Here is a 27,617-nt window from a genome sequence, read left to right on the forward strand (position 1 = left end):
TACCATCAGGACTGCATGCCCGTCTACAACTCCATATCATAAAAAAAAACAATAAACGAAGACTAACAAAAGAGCTCCATCAACTTACCAGTAAAAGACTGTTGCAGATACGCATGTCGTCTCACCGCTGCCGTCATCTTCCTTCCCCTATACCGCCTGTACTTCAGCAGCAGATCCAGCACGTGGTCCACACCGTGCAGCGGCTGTAACCGTGTGTACCCGTAGAGTAGCTCGTTGAAGTCGATCACGCGCCCGCGCTGGCGAGACGGCGCGTTGATTATCTCCATCACCTGGAAATTGTTGACAGCTTCTTATAAATAGGGTAAAATTGGTGGTTTCTTTAATGATGCTTCTACTAAATATTAAAGAGTAAATATTAAAGAGGCTGCAAATTTGCCACTATGGCAAATTTGCAGCCTCTTTAATATTTAGTTAATGAAGCAGTGTAGCGATACTAAGTTAAGTTGGTGGCAAATTCACTCTTTCGAGACGATCCAACGCAATCATTAGAAGTAGCAACGCATCTGTGATCGATTGCCCGAAGAACTTTGATCTATATAAAATTTGCTACAGATTGCCACGGACAGCAATAACCAGTTAACAAATGTTGAAGTGAATGCTCATTTATTACTTCTATTATGTTAAAATACATAGTATCTACATAGTACTGATATATGGATGACAAGGTCGCTTTCTTTCTCAAGGATTGTCAATCCTTCTCAAAGTTTAATCCTTGGAATCCTAATCTAAATACTTATTTAATAGCACACAAAGTAATGCACAAGTTATGCTGGCTGCCGGCTAGCTGTTTAAAAACATTAAAAAAGTAAAAGTCACCATCTCTCATAAGACGTCATCCAACTACTTTAGCTTCAGGGGCAACTTTCAGTGAGCTAGTGAGTAGTTTTTATATTTAGACACTACACACAAAATCTTAAGAAAAAAAGCTCACCTCTCGTATGACGTCATCCAGCGCCTCCTTCAACGGGCCCTCTATTCGCCTCTTCGGGTTGGAATGGCTCATGGAGTAGATGGATTTGCTGATGAAATCGAACGGGACTATGTCTTCCAATGTGTCCGCCTTATACCGATTCATGTCTATTGGTGCTCCTGGAAGTCAAGAGAATTAAAAAATAAATATTAATTATTATTAAAAGTAATATTTTTTTAATAATCAAGTTGTGTTTTGGCTAATCTACACGTCATTGAGTTTTTGTCTGGCCAAAGATTGTATCTTAAACTCTTTACTTGGTACATCGTTATAACTCATTTTAATTTATTTATATACGCAGATAATGAAATAAGCAAACTATTCGTTTATTGTGTAACAATCGTACAAAGCAGTGTCGCAGCGATTACGCCTAAGACACACAGGATACGTGTCCTAATCTGCAAAACTTGTTCAGAAATTGGTTCAACTGGTTACTCTGTGCAATACAATCATCGGTTACATTTACTCACAATTCAACGCCCGCTGCTTAATTTTAATTGGACTGAATGCTTATGAATTGCAAGGCCTTTTTTGAAGCTCTACCACTACCATATACTATAGGATAAAAGTACCCTTCGACCGCGAAGGCACCACCACTACATGCATTTCTGCTTTATAACATTGGTGTTATGCGCTGTTATGTTGATGTTTATAGGATGTGGTTAGGCATATGTATTTACCACGTGATGTTTTACTTAGTACTTAAGGTCAACGACTCTGTGGCCCACTTCGGGTAAATCTCCAATCCTACTGACCTATATATCGGCTGAGACCCTCAAGTCTTACTAAAATTGTTACTTCACACAAAAAAGTAAAGTGGTTCGAATTATTTCTTCCTAACTATTCGTCTAGGAAGAAAACAAAATCACAATATTTCAATATAATATTCTCACCCAATATCTTGTTGTTCCCTAAGTACCCCGGCTCCCCCATCTTCACAGGGAACAGAGGGACGTTTCCAGGCAACACGTAATCTGCAACTTGATCCTGTGCCACGCCCAGCTCGCGAAGGGAGGCCGCTATATCCCTGTGCAGGTCAAGGGACTGCTCCCTTAACTCTTGGATATGTAGATTCTGGAAGAAGAAAAGATTTCTAGGTAACATCACTATTGTTATTGGTTTTAATGATCTCCCAATATTATAAATTTATATGAAAGTCTTTCAGTAATATTGTCATGAATAGTTATTACCCTTAGGCTGTGTACACACGTTAAACGGTCGTTAATTAGTAGAAGACACTATCAATCATGATATATTACTAAATTGCGACAGTGTATTACAGTACACTCCTCACAAAACTTTAGTACCTGATAACGCTCGTAGTCTAATTAAATCGAATGAAGTGGCTCTAGGTACGCAGAAATGCATATATATGATGTGTGTAAATATTGTGAACCCATAAGTCTAAGTAATTTTAGCAAGCCTTTTGCTGCATTTAATTAACACGTTAGACTATGTGGCCAATTCATTTAACCACAGTAAAATGCATATCTACATACATTTCCACATAAGACATCGCAGCGGTTATTTAACCGCCCGTTATCCACCGACATGTGTTCCTAGCTTTATATTGTCTATGGGTCTTGGTAATAAAACGTTCCTATTTTACTACGCTTTTTATTTTTCCGTATCGTAAGTGACACACATTTTTAGCGTATGGAGATAAGATAAAGTTAAGCACATTTGGCCTATAAATAACTGTTCAATTGACCTAAATGAAGGTTAAAATAATAAAATTAGTCTACTGATGTTGATGTATTGCTCCTCCAGACTAAGATGGAACGCCTTAATTTAGTATCTCTTTAGTATTAGGATTATAGTATCATTATCATATGCTACAAAAGCGAGCATAGCGTCGTCAGCCCACTGTCAACATTCCTCGCGAAGTCTTCCTTCACTATTATGAGTAAGTGACAATTAATTTCTAATACGCACATTCTTTTAAATAATCAGAAGTGTACGTCATAATGCAATAAAGTTGCAGCTAAGTGGGATATTTTTTATTTAAAACTCTATACCAGATAAGTGACATTAAAAGCCTAACATTTTAAGGAAAATCATATGTTTGTACAACAAAAAATATGTTCTTAGTGTCAGAAAATAGTAATATTTACTTTGAAGTTCCAAGTATTCATTGAATATGTTCAGTCATCGTTATACCTACTTACTTAAGAAAATAAAGTAAACAACATTATTCTGCTATGGTCATTTGCTTTATAGCTGCATAAGGAAAAAATCTAATAATGCAGTACTATTCCCTGTGCAGTGCCAAAACTTTAAACTTGCTGTTTTATATTGAAGGGATTGCACCACGTAACTTTAACGTTAACCTAACCAACCGTCACATCTACGATTAAATAATTAATGGGCTGCACTATTTTTGTTACGGTTAACACGACGTCTCAACTAACACTTAACGTTAACCGATCGATTACGGTCGGTTAGAAATTATTGTCTTAGACCACCGTATTTGTCGACTAAAGATTGTGGTGATAGTGAGACAAAGTAATTTAAATGACAAATAACTTGGTCCAACACTTCTGTACAATAATTCTTTGTTAGATTACCTCGCTATTGGCAAAGTTATAGTTACCTTTAACGTTAACCTTAAACAAGCCCTCGGTGCAACCCACCCTTAGTAGCTCTAAAGTTAAGTTTAGGTCCCCGAGACATACTACTTTTAGCATCAGTGATCAATAATGCTAGGAAAATAGACGTATGTAGTTATCATACCCTACTCTCCACCGACGTTTGAGCTCCAATCACTACTAAATTTGGACGTTCGATGCAGCAACTACATGCGAAAATGCGTTACAGCATTAATGCAGTCTGCATAATCGCGAGTTCGATACCGCGTCAAAACGCAGCCATCAAAACGTGATGCAGTAGTGCAGTATCGATGCAATCGCCAAACGCGATTCGCCTATATTAAAAGCAGCGTGTCTGCTAGAGCTGTAATGCTTTTCAAGGTTGCTTTCGATAAACAATTTACGTCATTAAAACATTAGCGAGAACGAAACGATTTAAACAGTACTTTACGCTAAATAGAAGAGTTATAGTTATGTTATTCCCGAGATATTCTAGCCAACGTTCTAAGTATAGCGAAAAGTCACAACAATGTCTATTATGCAATTTGCTGTTTCAGAGTTTGGCAAAAGGAGATCTACCGCCGGGCTAGGTGATCATGCCCGGGGAGCGACCGTTCTCCGACAGTCTCAGTTCGGAGCTTGTACATGTACAAAATGTTTAGAAAGCTTCGATAGTGTGATTCAGAAAACTCGTGGCGCCATCTCTCGTCGAGTAGCGGAAAGTTGCGAAAGGATATTAACCAGAATTATTTATTGTACACTATTAATTTCTAAAAACCATTTATTTGGATAAAAAGCTTTATATCAAAATCAAGGACAGATGAATATCTGTATGTACATTTAAAAATGTGGAGGCACTTTTTTTAAATGTACATACAAAGGCCTCATACAAGGAAAGTAAATTTTATTAAAAAAAACACAATAACAACTAATAGATACGTAGGAGTTTTAACAATGAATGGAATGAGTCAAGGATTACGGTCACATTCGCTGACCCGACAGCGACAAAACGTTCAATGCACCGGCTTATCTGATGCACTTCAATATTTTAAACCCACACAAGGATATCTTTGTTGTGGATGCTACACATAGACACACACAAACATGAAAAAATGAAAATATTTTGTATCAATGAAAATACAACAAATACTTTTAACCCACACAAGGATATCTTTGTTGTGGATGCTACACATAGACACACAAACATGTTGGTCCAAAACAGAAATCCAAAATCATTTTTTATGTTTATCACGCCAGGCGTCGAACCCGGAAAGTTCCGTCAATTATTCATTTATAACCGGTGTATACCTTTGTCTGTGGTAAATATATTCACCTTGTCGTAGATCGGACCCTTAAAGACTGTTATACAAAGTACAAATTACAGGACCAAATTTAAATTCGTTTCTTAACCTAATTACGTGTCTATTTCGCCAGGGATCGAATCCGGACCCTCAGCAGGTCAGAACGACATGCCTGATTCGTCAGACATCACTGATCGATACGGACCTATTTTCACGTACATATCTTCTACTTCTAGCTTCAACTTTCAAAGGTTCTGTAAGGCTTCTGTACCAACTTCAGCTTGATAGAGAACAATTAACAAATAATTTCTAAAGTTCCGTCAATTACATTTACATCAATGAAGCGACCTACGGCTTGTAAGCTTTTGTACGTTTGTACGCAATGTTGAATGCGGTCACCAGTTGGATGGATGACCACTGGTTATAATGAAGCGTATTTATCATTTATATGATTTAGCTGGCACGTAAGGGTGTGCCCTTGGAATGCGTTTCATAGCAGCTGTAAAGCCTTATTGGATGCCTTACAGTCGATTTGAACACGACTGGTACCCCCTACCTTCCTTCACCAAACTGTGTAGCTAAGCCCTTTTGTGGGCAGCGAGCCATGCCCAGCAGTGGGACTTAAAGACTTACGTGCAGCTTGCGTCTGACAACTTTGACAAAACAAATTTGACAATAATTGTCTAATGTATAAAAAGGTGTTGACGATTAAGTAAGATTTTAATCCTAAAACAGGCATATCGAATAACCTCAAAGTCAATGAAACAATTCAAATGAGTATTGTCATAAGATAAACAACAACACACAATTACAGTATATCCTAAGGGCAGAGATCAGATCAAACTAATTACATAGGTCACTTGTGACGGATCATCTTATCTCCGTATAAATAATGGATGCAAATGGACCAGTCTAGAAATGTTATATGAATATTGGCGGGGTATCTTAGTGGTTACCGCTTTTACACTTAAAAAGCACTACCGCAGTACCTATTTTAAAAAAGTGCTGCTATTTTATGTATCATATGCGGCCTTCAGGGCCAAATCCGAAACTATAAGGATTAGCGAAAATGCTGAAAGGAATTACGAGGCCGATTTTGATAAAAACTGAATGGCGGAAACTTAGCCTCCAATGTAATATGTACATCTATGAAAGACCTCTTAGCACATCTAATTGTTGAGTGTTATTATAGGATATGGAATTAAGTTACGTGTCCAGAGGTGACGAAAATTCTTAGTTAGGTAGTTAATAAGATATTTAAATCTTAAAAATGATCGGAGAGCCCAAAAAATAACTGAGAATATGCTTCAAAAAACATCACATTACCTTGAAATAGCTATGGAGCCGGTACATCTGGCGATGGTCTTTAACCGGATGCAGTGTGATGGCGCGGTGCACCTCCCGCTTCTTCAGGCGGCCGGTGTACGCCGCCGCGCCGCTGCCGTTGTGGTGTAGGATCGTTTGCATCTGGAAGATAATGATTTGTTAACAATAAAATAATAATTATATTGAACAATATATAGCAGGCAAGAGCATGATTCTTAAATTGAAGTCTCCAGACAATGTTGTTCGCCTTAAATGCGTTAAAAAAATATTTTCATTTATATGAAGAAAATACAACTGAATGAATTGACTTGCATTTACTTCAAACAATTTTTAAGCTTGAAGGTTTCAGTTTCACCATTAAAATACACAATTGTTATTTTTTTATGTTTAGAAATTAAAAAAATAAGAGACAAATATAATTAACGAAATGTTTACTACAAATACTACAGTATTTTATTACTACTATTCCCAGATTATTACAGATTTATTTTGTTTGTTGCTATAGAAGATGATCGATAAGATTTTTAAATTAACAATCGTATTGCAGATAAATATCATAAAACTGAACGACCGATGACGGATTGAACTGTTTATTATTTTGATTAGATCTAATTTTACACAGAAGCCGTCGATAACAACATGTATTGATTTAATTTAATTAACGGAAAAGTTATCGGTAATGAACTATTTTGAACTGGACATTTTAATCTATAAATTTAATTAGTAACTCATATCGCGTCCTATACGATTGTACCGATTAACACAGATTAAAAATACTAAAGAGCGGTGCCATTAATGGAAAAAGGTTTGATAAGTGACGTAATATATCTTTATTGTTTTAATATTTCCGTGTTAATGCGCTTCAATACCATAAGTCATAATATGTAATATATGGGGACACGTCAGCCCGCGGGCAGCGGACTGATCGCGACAAATTTGAGGGAACGGCAAAATTTCATATAGGTATTTATAAGGTAATGTACTTATTTTTTACTTATTTTCTATGATCTATATTCTTATTTTCGATGATCAAATTATTTTAAAGAGAATCTCAAGTTCGTAAAGATTTCTGCCTCGAAGACAAGGACCTATCCTTGTTGTGGGTGCGCGTGGATATTGGGGGGCAGACCCGCGTCTACGCGTGCCTTTATAGGTCCTACAGCGGAGATGTTGAGACAACTCGACTATTCGAGCACGTCCAGTGGGGGACTGACAAAATGCTGCAGCAGTGCCCTTCGGCGGAGTTGGTCATTCTGGGTGACTTCAATGCCCACCATATTGAATGGCTAGGCTCCCGAATCACGGACTTCGCCGGAAGAACTGCGTATGACTTCTCCTTAGCATATGGGCTCTCCCAGGTCGTACCCGGTCATACTAGGGTACCTGATATTGAGACCCATACTGCGTCTTTGCTGGATCTTCTGTTAACCAACTATCCTGATGACTACCAAGTGATGGTCAAGGCTCCTCTTGGATCTTCTGACCATTGCTTGGTAAGTTCTTCTGTGCCCTTGTCGCGTCCCACGGGGGCTCGACCACCGGGGAAGCGACAAGTTTGGCACTACAGGTCAGCAGATTGGGACGGGCTCCGGGAATTCCTGGCCTCGTACCCGTGGAGGCAGCTATGCTTCGTCTCGGGTGATCCTAGCACGTGCGCTGACTCTGTGGCCGACGTCATACGGCAGGGTATGGAATGCTTCATTCCAAACTCTGTCGTGTCCGTCGGTGGGCGGAGTCAGCCCTGGTTTGATGGGCCTTGCGCTAAGGCTTCACGTCATAAGCAAGAGGCCTACCAAGCCTGGGCATCAGCACACGCGTGCAAGGATCCGAAGACCCCCGAGTTACGAACCGCACTTAACGCTGCCTCCCGTTCAGTAAAGAAGTATATGGCCAAGGCGAAGTCTAGGCACATTGGCAGAATTGGCGAGCGACTACTTGGTTACCCCTCCGGGAGTCGAGCCTTCTGGTCGCTGGCCAAAGCTGTCGTGGGTAATTTCTGTCACTCCTCACTACCGCCCCTGCGGAAATCAGACGATTCTCTGGCCCACACGGCAAAGGGGAAAGCCGATCTTCTGGGCAACCTCTTTGCCTCAAACTCGACTCTTGATGACAAGGGGGCCACACCGCCTACCATCCCGCGGTGTGAGGGTTCTATGCCTGATATACGCTTTACGCAGAAAGCTGTCAGGCGAGCTCTATTGTCCCTTGATGTCAAGAAGTCGAGTGGGCCGGACGAAATCCCCGCAGTGGTGCTGAGGACGTGTGCTCCCGAGTTGACTCCCATCTTAACGCGTTTATTCTCGCTTTCCTATACCACAGGTGAAGTACCGTCTTCGTGGAAGGTAGCCCTCGTTCACCCGATTCCTAAAAAGGGTGACCGCAGTGACCCGGCTAATTACAGGCCTATTGCGATAACCTCCTTGCTCTCAAAGGTAATGGAGCGTGTGGTTAATACCCAGCTTCTGAGGTACCTCGAGGATCGCCAGCTGATCAGCGATCACCAATATGGTTTCCGCAAGGGCCGTTCAGCTGGTGATCTTCTGGTGTACCTCACACACCGATGGGCGCAAGCCGTTGAGAGTAATGGTGAGGCGTTGGCGGTTAGCCTGGATATCGCAAAGGCCTTTGACCGGGTCTGGCATAGGGCCCTTCTCGCGAAGCTTCCATCTTACGGTCTTCCCGAGAGGTTGTGCACATGGACAGCCAGTTTTCTGTCTGAGCGGCAAATCAAAGTCGTAGTTGACGGGTGCTGCTCAGACACGAAGCCTGTTAATGCTGGCGTGCCCCAGGGCTCTGTCCTCTCTCCCACGCTATTCATTCTGCATATCAATGACATGTTGCAAAAATCTAGCAGCATTCATTGCTATGCGGATGATAGTACGGGAGATGCTGTGTACACAGGCCGTGCAAACACCTCTCGGACTCTCGTGGAGGAAAGCAGAATCCGACTTGTGTCTGAAATCGAGAACTCTCTGGAGCAGGTCTCGACATGGGGTCGACTTAACCTTGTTGAGTTCAACCCCACGAAGACGCAAGTCTGCGCGTTCACCGCTAAAAAAACCCCATTCGTCATAGCGCCACGGTTCCAGGGAATTCCACTCACCATTGATAAAAGTATAGGGATCCTAGGAGTTGACATATCGTGTGATGTGCAATACCGGGGTCATTTGGACGTTAAGGCGAAGTTGGCATCAAGGAAGCTGGGCGTTCTGAACAGAGCGAAGCGGTACTTCACTGCGGGGCAACTCCTTCTGCTTTATAAGACGCAAGTGAGACCCCACATGGAGTACTGCTCGCATCTCTGGGCAGGAGCACCCCAATACCAACTTAACCCACTTGACTCCGTACAGAAACGCGCAGTACGAATCGTCAACGATCCGAGGATTTCCGATCGGCTAGAACCTTTAAGTTTACGGAGGGACATAGGTTCCCTCTGCGTGTTCTACCGGCTTTACAATGGTGAGTGTTCCCAGGAACTATTTGACCTGGTGCCTACATCACCGTTCCTCCATCGCACCACTCGCCGAAGGATGAAGTTCCATCCACACCAACTGGACTCGTGGCGGTCCTCCACGGTTCGATTTGCGCGGACGTTCTTGCCACGGACGTGCAAAATGTGGAATGAACTTCCTTCTGAGGTATTCCCGGAGCGCTATGACATGGGGCTCTTCAAAAAAGGTGCAAAAAGAGCTCTCCTTCAAAGCCGGCGATGCATTGGCGACTCCTCTGGTGTTGCAAATGTCCATAGGCGACGTTGACTACTTTCCATCAGGTAGCACGTCTGCTTTATCGTCAGGTTCAAATATAAAAAAAAAAAAAAAAAAAAAAAAAAAAAATATTGACAATCGATGTATAGTTAAGTGGTGTAGAACAATATAAATATCATCTCAAATTTTGTGCCACAAACATCCCAACCTACTAACCAATACGAGGCGTCAATATATTTCTATTAATAAATAACCTTCTACTCCCAACGAGTAACTATACGCGATAAAAAATCTAATATGATGGATTAATTTTCTACATACACACAACTCTTAAAACTACTAAATTTGTCAAATCAAATCATTTATTTGCGAGAATATAGTATTTTTTACTAAGATCTTAAATTTAGAGCGAGCTTTCTAATGTTCTATAAAACAAAAAAATGTAAAAGTCAAATAGAAAAGTCTTCTACGAATTCTCAAAATTACGTAATTTAGGATTTCTGTAAGCATGAAGTAATTGTCAAAAGTCGATCATTGGTAAACAAAGAATGATAGGTTTAACAACGGCGGGCTATTTAACCACCAAACAAGTTAATCGTTCTGTAACTCGTAATTCCACTCAATCTACTGGTTGAGTTATAAGATTTCGCAACTTCCAGGAAGTAACAACGTAAGATTTGTGACTTGTCGTGTTAGTAATTCACTGTGAGCTAAATATCTACCAGACAACTTACAGACGAAATATGTTAGGTGCCCCTCAGACTAAATTCCCTTTAAACGAGATAATATAATCACGTAACTCGATGAGTCGAGGTCACCGTTAATTCGCCTATCATCATTCAATTAAAGTCTGTTCGAATCACCAGAAAAGATCGTGATTATCATCCTCATTTAACTTTAACATTTCTATCGAAAAGTCGGGCAAGGATATCCTCTCAAAATTATAAGGGATTAAGCCGTAGTCCACCACCTTAGTCAAATACAGATTAATAGACTTTGCATATTTAAGCGTGTACCTTAATAAAAATTTCAACCGTCTTCCTCGTAGGGTTTATCAGTTAGATCAAAAAATGCCGAAAAATACCATTTTGTTGTATGGAGTAACTTTATTTTATTTTAGTATTTGTTGTTATAGCGGCCACCATTATACATCCCCTGTAAAAATTTCATGTGTCTATCTATTATACTTCCGGAGATATAGCCCTGTGACAGGCGGACAGACGCACAGACAGCGAAGTCTTAGTAATAGGGTTCCGTTTTTACCCTTTGGGTACGGAACCTTAAAAACGAGTAATAATTTCTAATACATAGTGTCACTAGAAAGGTTAAAAGCCTAACGCAAAGTGGCCCCTTTCTAGTGACAATATGATATCTCTTCGACAAATTATCAGCTAATATTCTAATTTAAAATCGCCAGCTTCAATCTTCCACTTTTTTAATAAAATTAATTTAATTGATTGCTACTCAAGATTGTATTTAAATTCATTGATAGTACCAAATCTATAACCTAAAATTGCATACCTTACCCGGTGAAATATGTTTGAACTTCATAAATTGTACAACATTCTGTGTAAAACCATATTTATGCAATAAAGAATTATGATTATGATTATGATTAAAAAATAATAATTGGTGATTTGTTTAAGTAAATAATATTTTATCGGCGGCCGTGAAACAAGTCCTAAGGTTACTCCCACGGGCGTCAGTGTTTCACACCATGTCTGAAAAATAGCTGTTTACAAATCTGTTCCGTAGTGCTCAGTGGGCAGTCAATAGGCTGGCCTATTTCCTGCAGGTGGAACGCACACTGTCTACTTTCATATTTTCAAAAGATGATACTTACTTGTTATTTAGGTTACTTTTATGTGCTTACTGCTGCTGCATTAATTATAGTTACTGTTTTTAGGTTAAAGTATGTCCAAAAAATGCTACTGTTTTATTTATAATCTAATTAAACTGTACTTTATTTTTTAATCTTATACTTAATTTATTGGCAAGTTACTCAATATGCTCAGCTTAAAAAAATATATAGTTTGGAATCTTTTTTTTTTTATAATATGAGAGAAGCAGACGAGCATGCAGTCCACCTGATGGTAAGTGGCTACTGCCGCCCATGGACATCTGTAATCAACCCCAGATAGGATTAGATATTCCTACCTGAGGTCGGCCACAGATGCGCCGCTACCCCTGAGGACTAAGCTGGAACGCCTCGGAAAAGTCTATCTCCCTTACCACACCCTTCAAACCGGAACACAGCAGCGCCTAACACTGCTGTTATTAGGTAGAAATAGGTGTGGCGGTGGTGCCGCCGGAGTCGAACCACAAAGGGTTCTACCACCTTCAAAATCTGATAATTATAATCTGATGATTATAATGTTAAAATACGAGTTACGGCACTGTTCCTGCTAAAACTTCTCAAATTGATGTCAACAAAATATATTTTTAGTATGTAAATTATATCTACAGATACTAGAACTCTACCTATTGTCGTACTAAATTAATTTGAACTAACGCACTGGTAATGATGTCGTTAAAAGTCTTTCAAATTCTTTCGCCTTATGCCGTCGTCTATTCGATATGCCGAACTTACGCCTACTCTTAATCAATTACAAAAATAGTTAATCTAAGGTTATCACACAAATCTTAACCAAGAAAATTATTTAAATCAAATTTATTTCCAATTGTCCCAAAAATGAAACACTCAACAATGTGCGACCCCGTTTACAATGCGTCTACGCACGCACATAATGTACTCGGGCGTTATTTATTACGGGTACATTTATTTTAGCCACATTAAAGAAGCCCGACTATCGTTTATCGGGCATGTTCATCGATTGATTGCCGTTCACTGACAGACAAACATAATTAGCAGGAAATACGTAGATTTAACCTTGTGATTATCTTTATATTTAGATTGCTAATGTATTGCATTGTTGTGTACTTTCTAGTACATTTACGTAGATTTTATTCGTAGATAAACATTAAAATACGTGAGTTTCGTGAGCCCATTTATTATTTGTTCTGTGTCAATCGATATTCGGCGTTTATTTTAAGACGAACCTGTGTTTCATAATTTCGGATGTAACACCTTTTCTATATTTTAACCTAAAAGTGTGCAAACATTAACTATTAAAACTTACACGATTTAGATATAATGAATAAACAAAAGTTTGGAAAGGAAGAAGATGGTAGAACTCTTCACGGTTCGACTCCAAAGATACTAATTACTAAGGTACTAAGTGCACTTCTATTTCTGCCTTACAACATCATTATTATGCGCAGCTGTGTTCTAGATTGAAGGATGTGGTGAGGGCGAAAAACTTAAACAAAATGTTCGAACTTAGTCCTTCGATAGATGTAATAAAGAAATCCACAGTAGACACATTTCATTCATTAATTGGCTGCCTAGTTAGGGATCAAATCTAGACATTTCAATAATAACCTATGGCTCAAACTGCAACAATATATCTAGCACGAAAATTGCGAAATTTAGCAAAACAATCCCCACGGAGAGCGAATCCACCTCGGTGACCCAAAGACGGGTAAATGTCGAGACTGGTTTTTGCAACACGCCTCTGCACATTGTGTGCAAATATATCTGCAAGCTTCAGCTGATTGGTATAGACTGTTTACTTTCAGAGACATCGAAATGCACTACTATGCACTATTTTGCTACTTTCTCTCCTACTATACTCATACCATATTATACGGAGGGTTATATTTTTCGATCGTTTATCATATGTCTCAGACATTGGCACGTCCTGCAGCTCAAACGGCCTGACGGATTTTAAGATAAAATATGATTGAAGTTGTCCAAATAACGGCAGCGACTATATGAATATTAATTATACTGTATTTAAACAGTATAATAATTATCATTGGATGATTTAATAAATACAAGAAAATAATTGAACTCTCTGTGTACGACTCATCTGTGGTAAATAGAATTTTGGCACCCGAAAACTTTCTGTAAAATAAAATAACTGTAATATACGAATGTATGTGATCATAGCTTACAAAAACAAATACATCGGTTGTTATATTAAGATTTGAGAGGTAAGGTCAAAAGCACTTCCTACCCGAGTCCTACCCGAAGTCGGCCACGGAAGCGTTGCTACCGCTGAAGAGCAAGTTGGAAACACCCTACAAACCATCGGCCCTAAATACTGCTGTTATTAGGTATGGCGTGGCGTTGGCGCCTCCTATGTCGAAGTATGCGAACCACTAAAGGCCTCACCAAGATTATTCATAATCGCGAATCGTTATATTGAGTTGAGGCCTAATTTCAGATATCTGTAAATGACAGAAAAGATTCTAAATTTACCGAGATTATACTAATCTATGGATATTATCAATAAAAAACTAGTACCTATTTCCTAGAAGAGAGAAAATATTCCTTGTCAAAACCTTAACTCAAGAAGTCTGATTACACCCAGCTATAAGAGATCCATCTATAATGGTCACCCTGCAGATATCTGCAGTAAAGACACAGGTAGTCGCCCACCTAGACCGGTTAGATGACCTAAGTAATGTGAAATCGACTTGCGAAAGTTTACTTCTTAGATCGACCTACTATACGTTTTCATCAAGTATTGTGTACATACGGTGTAAGTACAAATATGTGGTGTATATCCATTTGTTAGTTTTGTTAAGCATTGCCCACTACTGTACCCTTAGTATGAGGTTTTACTTTTTTACAAAAACTACTGTTTTTGTATTTGTTTACGTATTTGCCCATACATTTCCAGTCCAGTACCCAAGTATTTCCCATACGCTAGAGGCGCTGATTGAAACCACCGCCCAGTTGTAGGGTTCCGCGCAATTTTTTTTTAATTTGTTTTTTATGCATTTTCAAAAGCGCAAAAACCAGCATTATACGACAAAACTTATAATAGACTCATTATGTCAGGTTGAGATACTTGCCAAGTATGTAAATAACTTACTCGCAACTTGCCACAATGCTCTTTGCAGGATGTCGACTTTTCAGTGAGAATCGAAGTATTACGCGCCTATAATCGTGCGCAATATTTACTCAGATACTTATCATTTTTCGGCAAGTTACTCAGCCGATTAATTATCATTCGCGAATCTCTAAATGAAGCATTAAGAAATCGGTACAATAGCGACTAGTAAAATACTATTTCTGCAACATGGATATGCTAAATCGCAAACGAATAAATCTCTCAATTCTCCTACAAATTGTATTCTTCAAATATCTTTCCAAAGATATAGCTAGATCGACGTCATTAATACGTACACGTTAATTCAAGTATTTGATTAGATATTTGTCAAGGATATCTGGCTTGATAGTGTCCATAAAAGATAAATGTTTAATATAAATTATGATAGGAATTAAATATGGTTTATGTTTTCCTCATAATGCCGCCCATATAACGGATGCTACTGGTATTATTTTTTATTCTATTGTGCGCATATAATTGATCACTTGATAAATACTAACAGAAGTGTGTGGTAAGGGAGACATATTTACCCGAGGCCTTCCAATGTAGCCCTCAGGGGTAACACGCATTTGTGACCGACCTCAAGTAGGACTGTAACTTTATCTGGGGTTAATAACTGATGCTTAGCCACTTACCATCATATGGACTGCGTGCTTGTTTGCTTCTTCTGTATTATAAAAGTGATAGTCGATTGGTTCAAAATTCAGCCTCTCACGCTGGTGGTCGAAATTTAGACAGGCACTTCTGATTTCGAAATTATTTTAATACTTTGCTTTAAAAATAGTTCAAAGTTGTGTGAAGTCTATCATTCCGTCGCCTTTGCAGCATGATGGGCATAGCTAAACGTTTACCGATGATAATCAATGTGAAATACTAATATAAAATGAACATATTTTGCAAGTACGTATCATTTTCATCAATATGTTTAAATTGGGGGAAAATAAACAAACGTTATTTACACTTATGTCAAAATAAAACGCCATACATACATGAGATCTTGCGTACATTCTGTAACATTAGGTAGATATTCTATATTGTTCCGGGACTAGAATAGGGCTACGGTATACCCTGCCTGTCGTAAGAGGCGACTAAAAGGGGGCTTCCTGGGTTGCGGGCGGCAAGAGTGGGAGCTCAAACCGTCCAGTACGCTATCCCGAGAAGGATGGCGGTATGTGTGGTCGCATACCGTCGTAATCACCAGATGTTGTGGGAGGAGCGAACGCTCCCCCAGGGCAGAGCCCGATCCGGGCATCGCGCTTGGAGGACTCCGGTTGTATTCTGTTGGAGATCCCGGAGTTCTCCAACAAGCGCTGAGGACGGCCACCGGGGGGGTTTTAGTGCATTAAAAATCCTACATAACTCGGCGTCGCTCCCACGTCGTCGGGTACCATTTGAAAAAAAAAAGTATTCTATAATAGTTATCGTTTATGGGTACCGAAATCATATCACTGTAATGTTCAGAGAAACGCGATTAAGCGTTCGAGGAAATTGTTTATCACTTAATAATTATGAGGATATACAGTTTTCAGCGTAAATATAATAATGACACAATATCTCTTAGAAAATGATAACTACATCGTCACTTTTCACTAAAATACAGGTCTTAATACTTTGGCTGAATGACAGTTATTTCTTCTACAATTCTTTGCTATGAAGATACTAGACAGAACCGGATTAACCCTGTATGGGCCTATAGGCAATACAATTTTCGGGCCCCTTTTCTTTACCTACTCGGACTGACTAAATCATGTGATGTATTGTTTTGCCTTCTACTTACATTCCTGAATACAAATCCCGATATAGGCACGGATGACGTCCTAAGGGCGGGTTCGGACATACTCAGGCTCTATGCGTGCTCAACGCGCTCATGGGTTGGCTCGTGTTAGTACAGACTACAGAGTAACCCGCGCACCTCACGCGTAGAATACGCGTACGTTTGATTCCGCCCTAAGTCTAAGTGTTTTCTATGTATACTTGAAAAATACATTCAGCGGCGCCTACTCGCTGCGTTCGGAATTTTTTATCGTAAGTCTTCTTAAGTAGAAAATCGTAAGTCTTCAAACACGGAGCACCCCCATTATTCTATATTTCGAAAGCTTCGGAATTATTACTTTACAAATTATTATCACGCTATGGAAGCTTACAAAACGCACCTAACAAATCGGGGAGTTCCCCAACGTGAATGAAGTCCAGCTGCATTCCGAAGGATTATATTAGTTCTAATATTAGATACTAGAAGACTAGATGATTCTGTATGTATAAAGTGTTACATGCGTTGAAAAAAAAGAACAGTATTGTTGATTATCATTTTCGATCCATAAAACTTTTTTTGCGGACTGCAGTGGGCCCATGTCGATCCTGGGCCCCTAGGCAATTGCCTACTCTGCCTTAAGGTTAATCCGGCTCTGATACTAGAACCCTTTGTGATTCGACTCCAGAGGCGCCACTAGTGTTAAGCGCTGCTAAGTTCTAGCTTGAAGGCTGTGGTAAGTGTACATATTTATTCGAGGCAACGCAACGCATCTATGTCTGACTTAAGGTAGAAATCTAGTCTTATCCGGAGTTCACTATAGAACATGGGCGGCTGGAACGACTCATCATAATGCAAGCTTGTTTGCTCGTATAAATTAATATTTGTAACAAAACAGAATAATTGAATAACGCTGTGTAGAAATAATTGATATGTAAACCGATCGCGTTATCAGTGTTATCACTGGGTTACCAATTGGTTGAGGGCGTTCATTAACTAGACACATTTTCCTTCAAATCAAATCAAATCAAATCAAATTTATTGTGGAACATGGGTACATGGTGCATGGTACAAACATATTTTGAGTCCTACATATTCCCGCCACAGGTGGGCATACAATAATTGTGCAATAAGATATAAGTAGCAAATCATTAAAAAATATTAATTACAACAATAGAAATAGAACTGTTATATCTATAGAAATCCAAGTTCAAGCGTCACATAAGGAGATTCGACCACGACACTACATAGCACTATACTGCGTAATAATACAATTTGTAACATTTCAGATGTGATCCATGACATCCATCCATGAGCTGTGGCAACTTCCCGCTACTCGTCAAGAGATGGCGCCACGAGTATTCTGAATCACGCTATCGAAGTTTTCTCAACATCTTGCATGTATATAAACTTCGAACTGGGGGGTTACTACCATCTCTTAAAATAATATTATTTTAATCTAAATTTTAAGATTGGATAAGCGAAAAATTTATAAGGTTTTAAGTTTGTTCGACTGTGTATGACGGAATATTTTACTATTTTAAGGAGGAAATAAAACTTTCTTGAACTATGATGGTTTTTAAAAGGTGAACTGTCGGAGCGCGGCCGCTCCCTGGGCATGATCATTTAGCCCGGCGGGAGATCTCCCTTTGCCAAAATATAATCTGATTTGTTTAACATCAAATTTTAGTTTTTTTTATATTACAAGCAAGTTCTCGTTAGTCATTGAGGCAATATATTAAAGTAATGCTAAAATCCAATCTCGGATTATATTACAGAATGAGGAAGCGCCCCAAGATATGATAGAAATGGTTATAGTTATAAGAATCGATAGATATCTATGGATTATAGTAACCGATTACCATGTGGACAATACCATGCGCCGGGAACAAGTAGAGCACTTGAAGGTGTACTCTACCTATTGTTTGAATATCATTTAATGATAATGATTTTGAACGATAGCACTATCAGTAATTAGGTACGTATGTCTCTCAGAATGAGATTACGCTAATTAATTACAGATGGAATGTATTTTGGATTTTCACCTCGAAATTCAGGGTTTAAAGCACAGTTACGCATTTCTGAAGGACAAGCTTTGAAGGAGAGCTCTTTTTACACCTTTTTTTTAAGGGCCCCATGTCATAGCACTCCGGGTATACCTCGAAAGGAAGTTCATTCCACATCTTGGACGTCCGTGGCAAGAACGTCCGTGCAAACCGAACCGAGAAGGACCGCCACGAGTCCAGTTGGTGTGGATGGAACTTCATCCTTCGGCGAGTGGTGCGATGGAGGAATGGTGACGTAAGCATCAGGTCAAATAGTTCCTCGGAACACTCACCGGTAGAAGACGAAAAGGGAACCTACGTCCCTCCGTAAGCTTAAAGGTTCTAGCCGATCGGAGATCCTCGGATCATTAACGATTCGTACTGCGCATTTCTGCACGGAGTCAAGTGGGTTAAGTTAGTATTGGGGCTCCCCTGCCCAGAGATGCGAGCAGTACTCCATATGGGGTCTCACTTGCGCCTTATAAAGCAGAAGGAGTTGCCCCGCAGTGAAGTACCGCTTCGCTCTGTTCAAGACGCCCAGCTTTCTTGACGCCAACTTCGCTTTAACGTCCAAATGACCCCGCTACTGCACATCACACGATATATCAACTCCTAGGATCCTATACTTTTATCAATGGTGAGTGGAATTCCTTGGAACCGTGGCACTATGACGACTGGGGTTTTTTTAACGGTGAACGCGCAGACTTGTGTCTTCGTGGGGTTGATACTCAACAAGGTTAAGTCGACCCCATGTCGAGACATGCTCCAGAGAGTACTCAATTTCAAAAACTAGTCGGATTCTACATTCCTCCATGAGAGTCCGAGAGGTGTTTACACAGCCTGTGTATACAACATTTACCGTACTATCTAGACAGACAGACAAACAGGTAGACAGATCAAATTTAAATATTCTAAAAATAAAAATAAATGAAAATTTGGTGGTTCCGACCCTCCTCATGCGAGTTCGGCTTGGCCAATTTTATACCTACCAATGATCAAAATTCAATATCTAATACATTCGATAGATTATTTTATATTAAGTACAATTGGAGGACGTTGTGTCCTCTGAAACAAAAATACATTCTTCAATTATTGACGTCTAGCGGCGCAATCAAAGCGAATAAAACATGTCTACTAAAAGCATATCAATGTATTAGGAATCATATTACGCTTACTGATGATTGTTTAAAGATAGGTAATTGTACGATTGGTTTTTCCATACGATTCTTATAATAATAGAACAAGCAAATTATTGTAAATTGCACAACAAATTACTTTTCAAATGAATATTTTTAAAGAAATTGATTTTAGCAATACTTTTCTTTGGTGATAATTTTTTTCTAGTTTGACTATGGTCCTACATAATATCATCACACTTATTTTTACCTTATAGCAGAAATAGGCGGTTAGATATAGGGCAGGTGTGTTTTAGAAAGTCTGCCTTACATTCTACAGGAATAGGAAAGCAAGCTATTCAGCTGAAGATGAGGTGACCTCGCTTTTAATTCAAGGGAACCTACTTACTTCTAGGTAGGTACTTCCCAAATTGACATTTGTGCAAAATGTGTATTTCTTACTGATTTATTATGTTCCGAGGGATTCATTTAAAATTATTTTCCCTTTGCTATACAACAAGGTATTGCTGACTATAAAAAGATTATGCTTGATATTCTACGAAGAATATTTGCAAAACAAATTTAAGTGAAATAGCTAGGTTCAATATTATTTATTTTAGGACTCAAATCTTAACACACTATAATAATATTCTTAAAACATAACAAGACGTTCTAAATATCCCATTTAAAAACTTGTATCCCTCTAAGGATACGAAATCACCCACAAAACGGGGGATTAGTACAAACTAATTTCTAGACCACTGTCCGGCGTATTTAATCCGAGCGATCTATATCAATCATAAGACCAAGTGAGGAAGCACCCACTTGCCCCCCTCGCAGGACACACGAAATGGCAGCACGCGAGGATACGTCAATCTTGCACGAAGCACGAAACAACGCTTCCTATTACGACCTCGACTTAGGCCCTAATAAGACGTTGATTTGAACTTCCGTGTGGAATGTCCGAATTTAGGTAAGCTGTGTTGTAATTTGTAACGGTCGCCTATTAAATCTAACATTTTTGAAGGAAATCCGCAGTTTGTTCGTCATTTTTTAAATTATATCGGCACCAGTAAAATACATGTCTTAATTCAAAGCGTGATTGCAATTTAAAAGTAATAATTGATGTATTGTAAGTGATAGCTATTAGTAATACTCAAATATCAGTAATACCGTATTACTGATATTGGAGTAATCATAAAAATATAGAAATAAAATATTAATTTCTTTTAGTGAATCATGAATGACAAATGATATCAAATTACCCAGAAAGTTTGTCACATTATTTACTGAATACTATTAGATTGTAATAATTTATTAGTCTCGCATAAGTGACTGATCTTTTTTTCTCTTCAAAATGATGATAGGTAAAAATCAAGCTTTATCAAGTTTACATACATATTTTTTAACATGACTGAAATCAATGTAAGACAACCGCGTAAATCAAACTACAAGTAATGTCGGGCATATTACATGAATTTAATGATAATTAGGTAGGTACACAATAATATTATGTATTGAGGAAAAGGGTCTTACGCAAAATTTGTTTTAAAATGACAAGAAATGGTTTTATCATTATTTTACATACAACTTGTTGTGTACATGACGTGTGTGATATATCATATAATGCGCCAGCAAGCACATGCACATCTATAGATTTTTCTTCGAATATGTATCTGGTTAGTCACATTTTATGTCACGTGTCACATATTTATTGTAGGTATACAATTGTAAAAATGACCCGAGGTGACCCGTACCCAGCAATGGAACAGTAAGTGAACTACGAGTACAGAATTAAAATTTGTGACAAATCTCGCAATATTGCTCGCTGGCCCAAAAAATCTAAGTTTTTTCAACGGCGTTTATAAATACTTCTTATATCATTTTTTATTAACTTGCGTCAAATTATAAAATACTTCCATTCAATCTTTATTATACTCTATACATAAAATAACAAAGAAGTCTTGTAAAAATTAGTTACTTATTCTTAAACAAGAGCGTGAAATCTGATCCTTAATAGTGGTTAACCAATGTCTTTAAACTCTTAGAAAATATTTTAGTTTCCATTATATGGAACCCGCATTGACGCCACCACATGTGTCCTTTTCATAATATTCTTTACAATTAGTTAAGAATTTCAATAAGTTTATACAAATTTATCTTTTTACATAAAAATTATAATAAGTTTACTATTTTAACTATATTATAAAGTAACAAGATTAAAGAATAAGAATAGATTAAAAACAAAATCATTATCAAAAATACACTATCGAATTTACAGTTAAATTAATAGTATTTCCTGTTAAAGTTGCTAATTTAAAATATACCTATTGCTGCATATTTAGGTACATTATAATTATTACGAGGAAAGTACAGTTTCCGTTGTATTTTAATTGGAAGATTTTTATTCAGCAACAAGTCAACAAGTTCTGAAGGTGGAGAACTTTTGTGGTTCGATTCTGCAGCATAACTGGAGCGCTAAGCACTGCTGTGTTCTGATTTGAAGGTTAAGGGAGACATACTTTTCCGAGGCGTTCCAACAACTGCTCAGGGGTAGCGGCGCATCTATGGCCGTCCACAGGTAGGAATACCTAATCCTATCTGGGGTTGATTACAGATGTCCATGGGCGGCAGTAGACACTTACCATCAGGGTGACTGCATGCTCGTCCGGTACTCTAAACTGATATTCTAAAAAATCCGTGTCCAATAGTAGAACACATACTCACTAAAACAATATGCTGATATATTCCACCGCACTTCCTCAGCGTAACGACAATTGTCTAATAATAACAACTGGGTCTGACCAAAGCCATATACGCACATATTTATGTAGACATAGACTTTATTCAGGCCAGTATAAAAATAGGTAGGTATATCTATAACTTTCTAGTTACGTCAAGAAGCTTATTATAGACTTTGTAAAACAATCAGTCATGTATTCTTTGCTCTAAATAATATGAAAATAATACTTTTTGACGTCAGATAAAATTATTTATGAAAATCGGGGATCAAAATATCATTGATGTGATAGAATATAAACTTCAAGGTCCAGGGTTTAAATCCAGAGACAGAGGCTACATGAAAATTATAAGTATAAGACCATCAAACAAACTAAGATATTTTTTAAACTAGACGGCGCTTGTTATAATATCAAAAAGCAAAATTATACGATCCATCCCACGCATACGCAAATACGCATACGCACCAGAAAAGCCGCCAATACATCGCCGACTTTGATGGAGATCTTTAGTGTACCTTTTTTGAAGATTCCCATATAATAGCGCTCTGGGATTACCTCTTCATCTTAATTCAGTTATAAACGACAATAATTTTCACCAATTAGAAAATGTGATTTAAGAAATTCTACATCCTTATAAGAAGACACAAACAAAATACAAATTGATAAGGAGGTATTTTCTCTAATCATTGCGGATGCCAGCGGTACTGTACTAATCACACAGAAGCATCTAAAGACAGATTAGTAATTAAAGCCAATGGATAAATAGATACTAATCAAACAATACTGTTTCAAAGTTGATTAAAATGCGGCCTTTTTGATGATTATGTATAGCATTAGCGGAAATATACAACAGGTTTTAGATAAAAGAAAAAATCCAATAATTAGATATAACTTGGTTCAATGAAGATTGTAATCCAAGATGGCATCATATCTACTTTAAACAATAATTTTGGCCTTCTAAAAAATAATTAACCGTGTTTTTACCTAAGTACACACTATAAATATTTTATTTGATTAAAAGCTTTTATCTCCTTCTCGATTTCCTTAGGGAAGAATTTCCAATAATCTTTTATTTGATATATTTTTTTTATTTTCTACCAATATGATTAGCCACTAAGTTATACAAGTAATTTTAATTTATGTATAGGTGAACTAAATCAAACCATATAGCAATATAAGGCAGCTTGCAAATGCGTACATGCACAATAATTGAAAAATACTATGTATATTCAGACTAGCCACGACAACGACAAACAAACGGCTGCAAAAAAATTGACGGAGTATTGAAACATTTTCCAATACGAGTATGACCTAGTTCGTGTATGATATAGGGCTGATATCACATTTTTATCAACAACACGATGTGTGAAGCAGTAATCCTATGGACTGACTAAAACTAATCCGTCAAGTTTTAATACAAACTGAAATACAATAATTGTAAATAAATCGGGTTATAATCCCCCTTAAACCTCCTGGTAAATAATTTCCCTGTAATTTGTCAGTTTAGATTTGAACATAGCGTCAATAAGGAGAACCGAGCATTGCAAAACAAAACATATAATTGGCAATATATACAATTTTCCATTACATTACCAAGCAAATGCTCGTCAGTCTGTAAGGCAGAACTGATACGTATTGCTCAAAATCGAATCTTGGATTGCACTTTGAAAGTATGTACCTACTTAACCAACTTATATTTAAAATTATTTCTCAACTTATAGTGATACTAAAGTCGGTTCTACTTTTAACTGACTTCTTTTTATATTTTTTACACCTAATGTAAATAAAATTTTCTTCATTCGTATGACGATTTCTTTTACGTGCTTTTGTAATCTGTGAATAGGTTCATTGATATCATGTTCTTCTACCAGAAGGTCGGCAAACACCTAATGATACATTGTCTAAAGAAGCTCCAATAATAATATGCAGAATTATAGCTGTACAAAACTGCGAATTAAATAAACATTTGAGTTTTTGTCCTATAATATACCTTATTACAAAGATTGACAAGACCTAGTATCAAACGATATAAATGTTGTTTTGCAACCAATAATAATGCCAAACAATTTCAAATAACCTTAAAGATAAAGTAACAAAATAATTTACAAGAATCCCAACCTTATTCCGTATATATTCTTTCAACTGGATATAATAAGCACTTATCGTATGACCAATGGACAGACAGACAAAAAGTTGTACCTAATGATTTGGTTGTGGTCATTTTTTAGGTAAGCCGGCGCCCAAAAAAGTTACGCTAATCAACCAGTGTTAAAGAAGAGAGTGACTCGCTATCCAGTAGGACTACCATGAGTTTACAAAAGTATTACTCGCTAGCGACTGCGTAAAATAAATGTATGAAAAATTGTAGAGCGCCTCTGGTGGTTACTCGTAGAACTAAAATCCGCAGTGACGTAACTCGATACGTAAAAAAACCTATCGAAATCAAATCGCTAGCGAATGTCATTATGATCTATTGCCATACAAATTCGGTCCCATGAGTCATTAATTTGACAGACGTTGTCAAGAAATACCGTAACGATAGTATAGTCTGATTCATAATTAGGTGTCCAAAATGTAAACAAAGAAATGTCATTGTCAAAATTCGATGACAGGTATTGCAAACCTTAGCAAATTAACAAGAAACGAAAACTTTCACAAATTTCAACATAAAACAAAAACTTAATAACTGCAAACAATTAAAAAAAACGCGCTATGAAAACTAGAAAAAAATCGACTTCGATCACGATCACGAAAATGAATAATATCAACTACGACACTTAAAAATGGCGGCACAAAAAATGTTTTGGATGCCGATTGTGTGACCATTATCACAATTTAATTTTCTCTCATAAATCTTGTTTTTTATTATTATTACTGTATGAAATGAAATTGAGTTAATATAAATATTGGAAAATGTGAATTGATTTTAATTTATTTAGATTATTATTTTATTATCGACGTAATAATTAAATATTGTCAAAAATAAGAAACTACCATTTGACACATATTTTCTTGATAGGTCAACACCTTTTATGAATCGGACTATAGTTATGTTATTCACTAGCAAAATGACAATAGTTTTCTTTTTACCATTTCTATAGTGGCGTTTCTATGCCAACTCATGGTAATGCTACAGAGCTTCACCCATGCACAGATAATTGTTCGCACAAACCATAGAGTACCAAAGTATAGAATAGCTATAAAACCAAAGAACTCGGCAGAAAGAATAATTATTTAAAATTTATCCTATGTCACTCCAAAAATGTAGACGAATCCAACAGATCTCCTATTTTATGTTAAAATGCGTTTGTATTTATTATGTCAGATTCCGTTCAAATAAAATTTCATATTTTTATACTATTCCCAACATCATGATATAGGTATGCACTGTATGTATGTGTGTATTGTCTTAAATGGTAGATAATATTGTATTGTCATATTTATATCGTCATATTAGGTAAATATTACATAGTACCAGTATTCAACACGTTTATCTTAAGCGACGAAATATTGGAAGCATTTGTCATAAATATCCGCACATTGACTGTAGGTACAATCTCCACGGATTAAAATTATCAACAAGCATTCGATAACCAAAGTTACTAAAATATAAAGGATAAAATAACACGCACAAGTATGCACGTTTCAAATGTCCAGTGTTATGTCCTTTATTTTATGACATATGACAAACTTACTCGTAGCTGCGCTTACTGCGGGCACGATACACCAAGGGATTCTTGTGCGGATGGAATTATACCTTGGAGATATAAACGTAGAATTGAAATTTCAATGATGATCATCGTCAGTAAAAACACAAAGATATGCTATATCTTAATTTCAATGTTATTTTCAGTTAAGTTATATTTTTATTTGTCGCATAAATAATCTCTTACCGTGCTGGTAGTGAGCGCAGACAGTTAATCATATGGTGACCCGCAAACATCTTTATTTATCCACCAAATAGCTCCCACTGTGCAAATAGCCTCATAAAACGGTCAGTGCAGTTTGTAGGAGCAATTTTTAGGGTTCCGTACACCATGGTTAAAAACGGAACCCTATTACTAAGCCCAGTGGCGGACTAAGCTTGTTGGAGGCCCGGGGTAGAAATGTTAAATGAGAGTCCCAGTTTAAAAAGTTTGAGTTTGATTGTACAAAATTGCTGATTCATATACATTTCACAGATAAGTTCTGACGACCTCTTTTTTAGTGTATGGGGGCCCCCGGACAGGGGTCCCGGGCGGGATAAAATAAAATAAATGGGATTCGTCATACAAGAAACCGCTATTTTTCGGCGTATTTCACTTTATCTATTGGACCGAATAGACCGTTCAAATTTTACAACGCATTATTTTCATGACTGCTGTAATAACATATACTTAATATAAAAAAATAATGATTGGTGGTACGGAACCCTGTATGAGTTCGACTTGCTCTTGACCATTTTTTTAATAAGTCCAGCCATTGGCCTCGGGGTAATGACCGGTACCAATCAGTTGGCGAATTTAGTCACGTTACACCATCTTCATACTCGTAAAAATTTATGAATTTTAGACCATTGAAATTATTAGATAGATCGGGTACAATAAAAAAGCCATTAAATAGAAATTGAAAGTATTATACATATTATTGTGAGTGTCAATGTCCTAGGCTATGATGGACGACAGACGGAATCAAGGCCGTTAATTATATGTAGGTATTAAAAATAGACTTCATATTAGAGATGAATCATCTCAAGGTGGGAGAATCCTTTGGTTCGACTCCCGCGGCACCACCGCCACCTCTATTTCTGCCTAATAACAACAGTGTTAAGCGTTGTTACGTTCTAGTTAAAGTTTATGGTAAAAGAAACATACTTCATTGAAGGCTTCCAATTTAGTCTTCTTAGGGTTAGTAGCAGATGACAGACCGATCTCCGGTAGGACTCTTGTCTAAGCTAGGGTTGATTAAAGATAATCATGGTCGGCACTAGCCCCTTACCATGGTGGATTGCATCGTGTAATATTTATCTATTATATAAAAATAGGTCACTGCCGCCTATGGACATCTGTAACCAATTCCATTGAACAAAGATTCTTTATAAAGCTAATCACAG

At 37.6% G+C, this 27,617-nt stretch overlaps 1 protein-coding gene across 1 annotated transcript in view; it reads right to left on the reverse strand.

Moving 5' to 3' along the window:
* Positions 1–27,617, reverse strand: part of Chsy (Chondroitin sulfate synthase) — a 78,809-nt gene that overhangs the window by 5,450 nt on the left and 45,742 nt on the right. Inside the window, exons 2-5 of the mRNA XM_073082332.1 lie at positions 6,207–6,347; positions 1,885–2,065; positions 953–1,110; positions 89–290 (exon numbers count right to left, since the gene is read on the reverse strand). Of these exons, the coding sequence (XP_072938433.1) occupies positions 89–290; positions 953–1,110; positions 1,885–2,065; positions 6,207–6,347 (682 nt within the window). The remainder of the gene's footprint in view (positions 1–88; positions 291–952; positions 1,111–1,884; positions 2,066–6,206; positions 6,348–27,617) is intronic.

This window comes from Epargyreus clarus, unplaced genomic scaffold (genome assembly GCF_041222505.1).
Source record: "Epargyreus clarus isolate Ecla_fem2 unplaced genomic scaffold, WU_Ecla_fem_2.2 ptg000017l, whole genome shotgun sequence".
Taxonomy (NCBI): domain Eukaryota; kingdom Metazoa; phylum Arthropoda; class Insecta; order Lepidoptera; family Hesperiidae; genus Epargyreus; species Epargyreus clarus.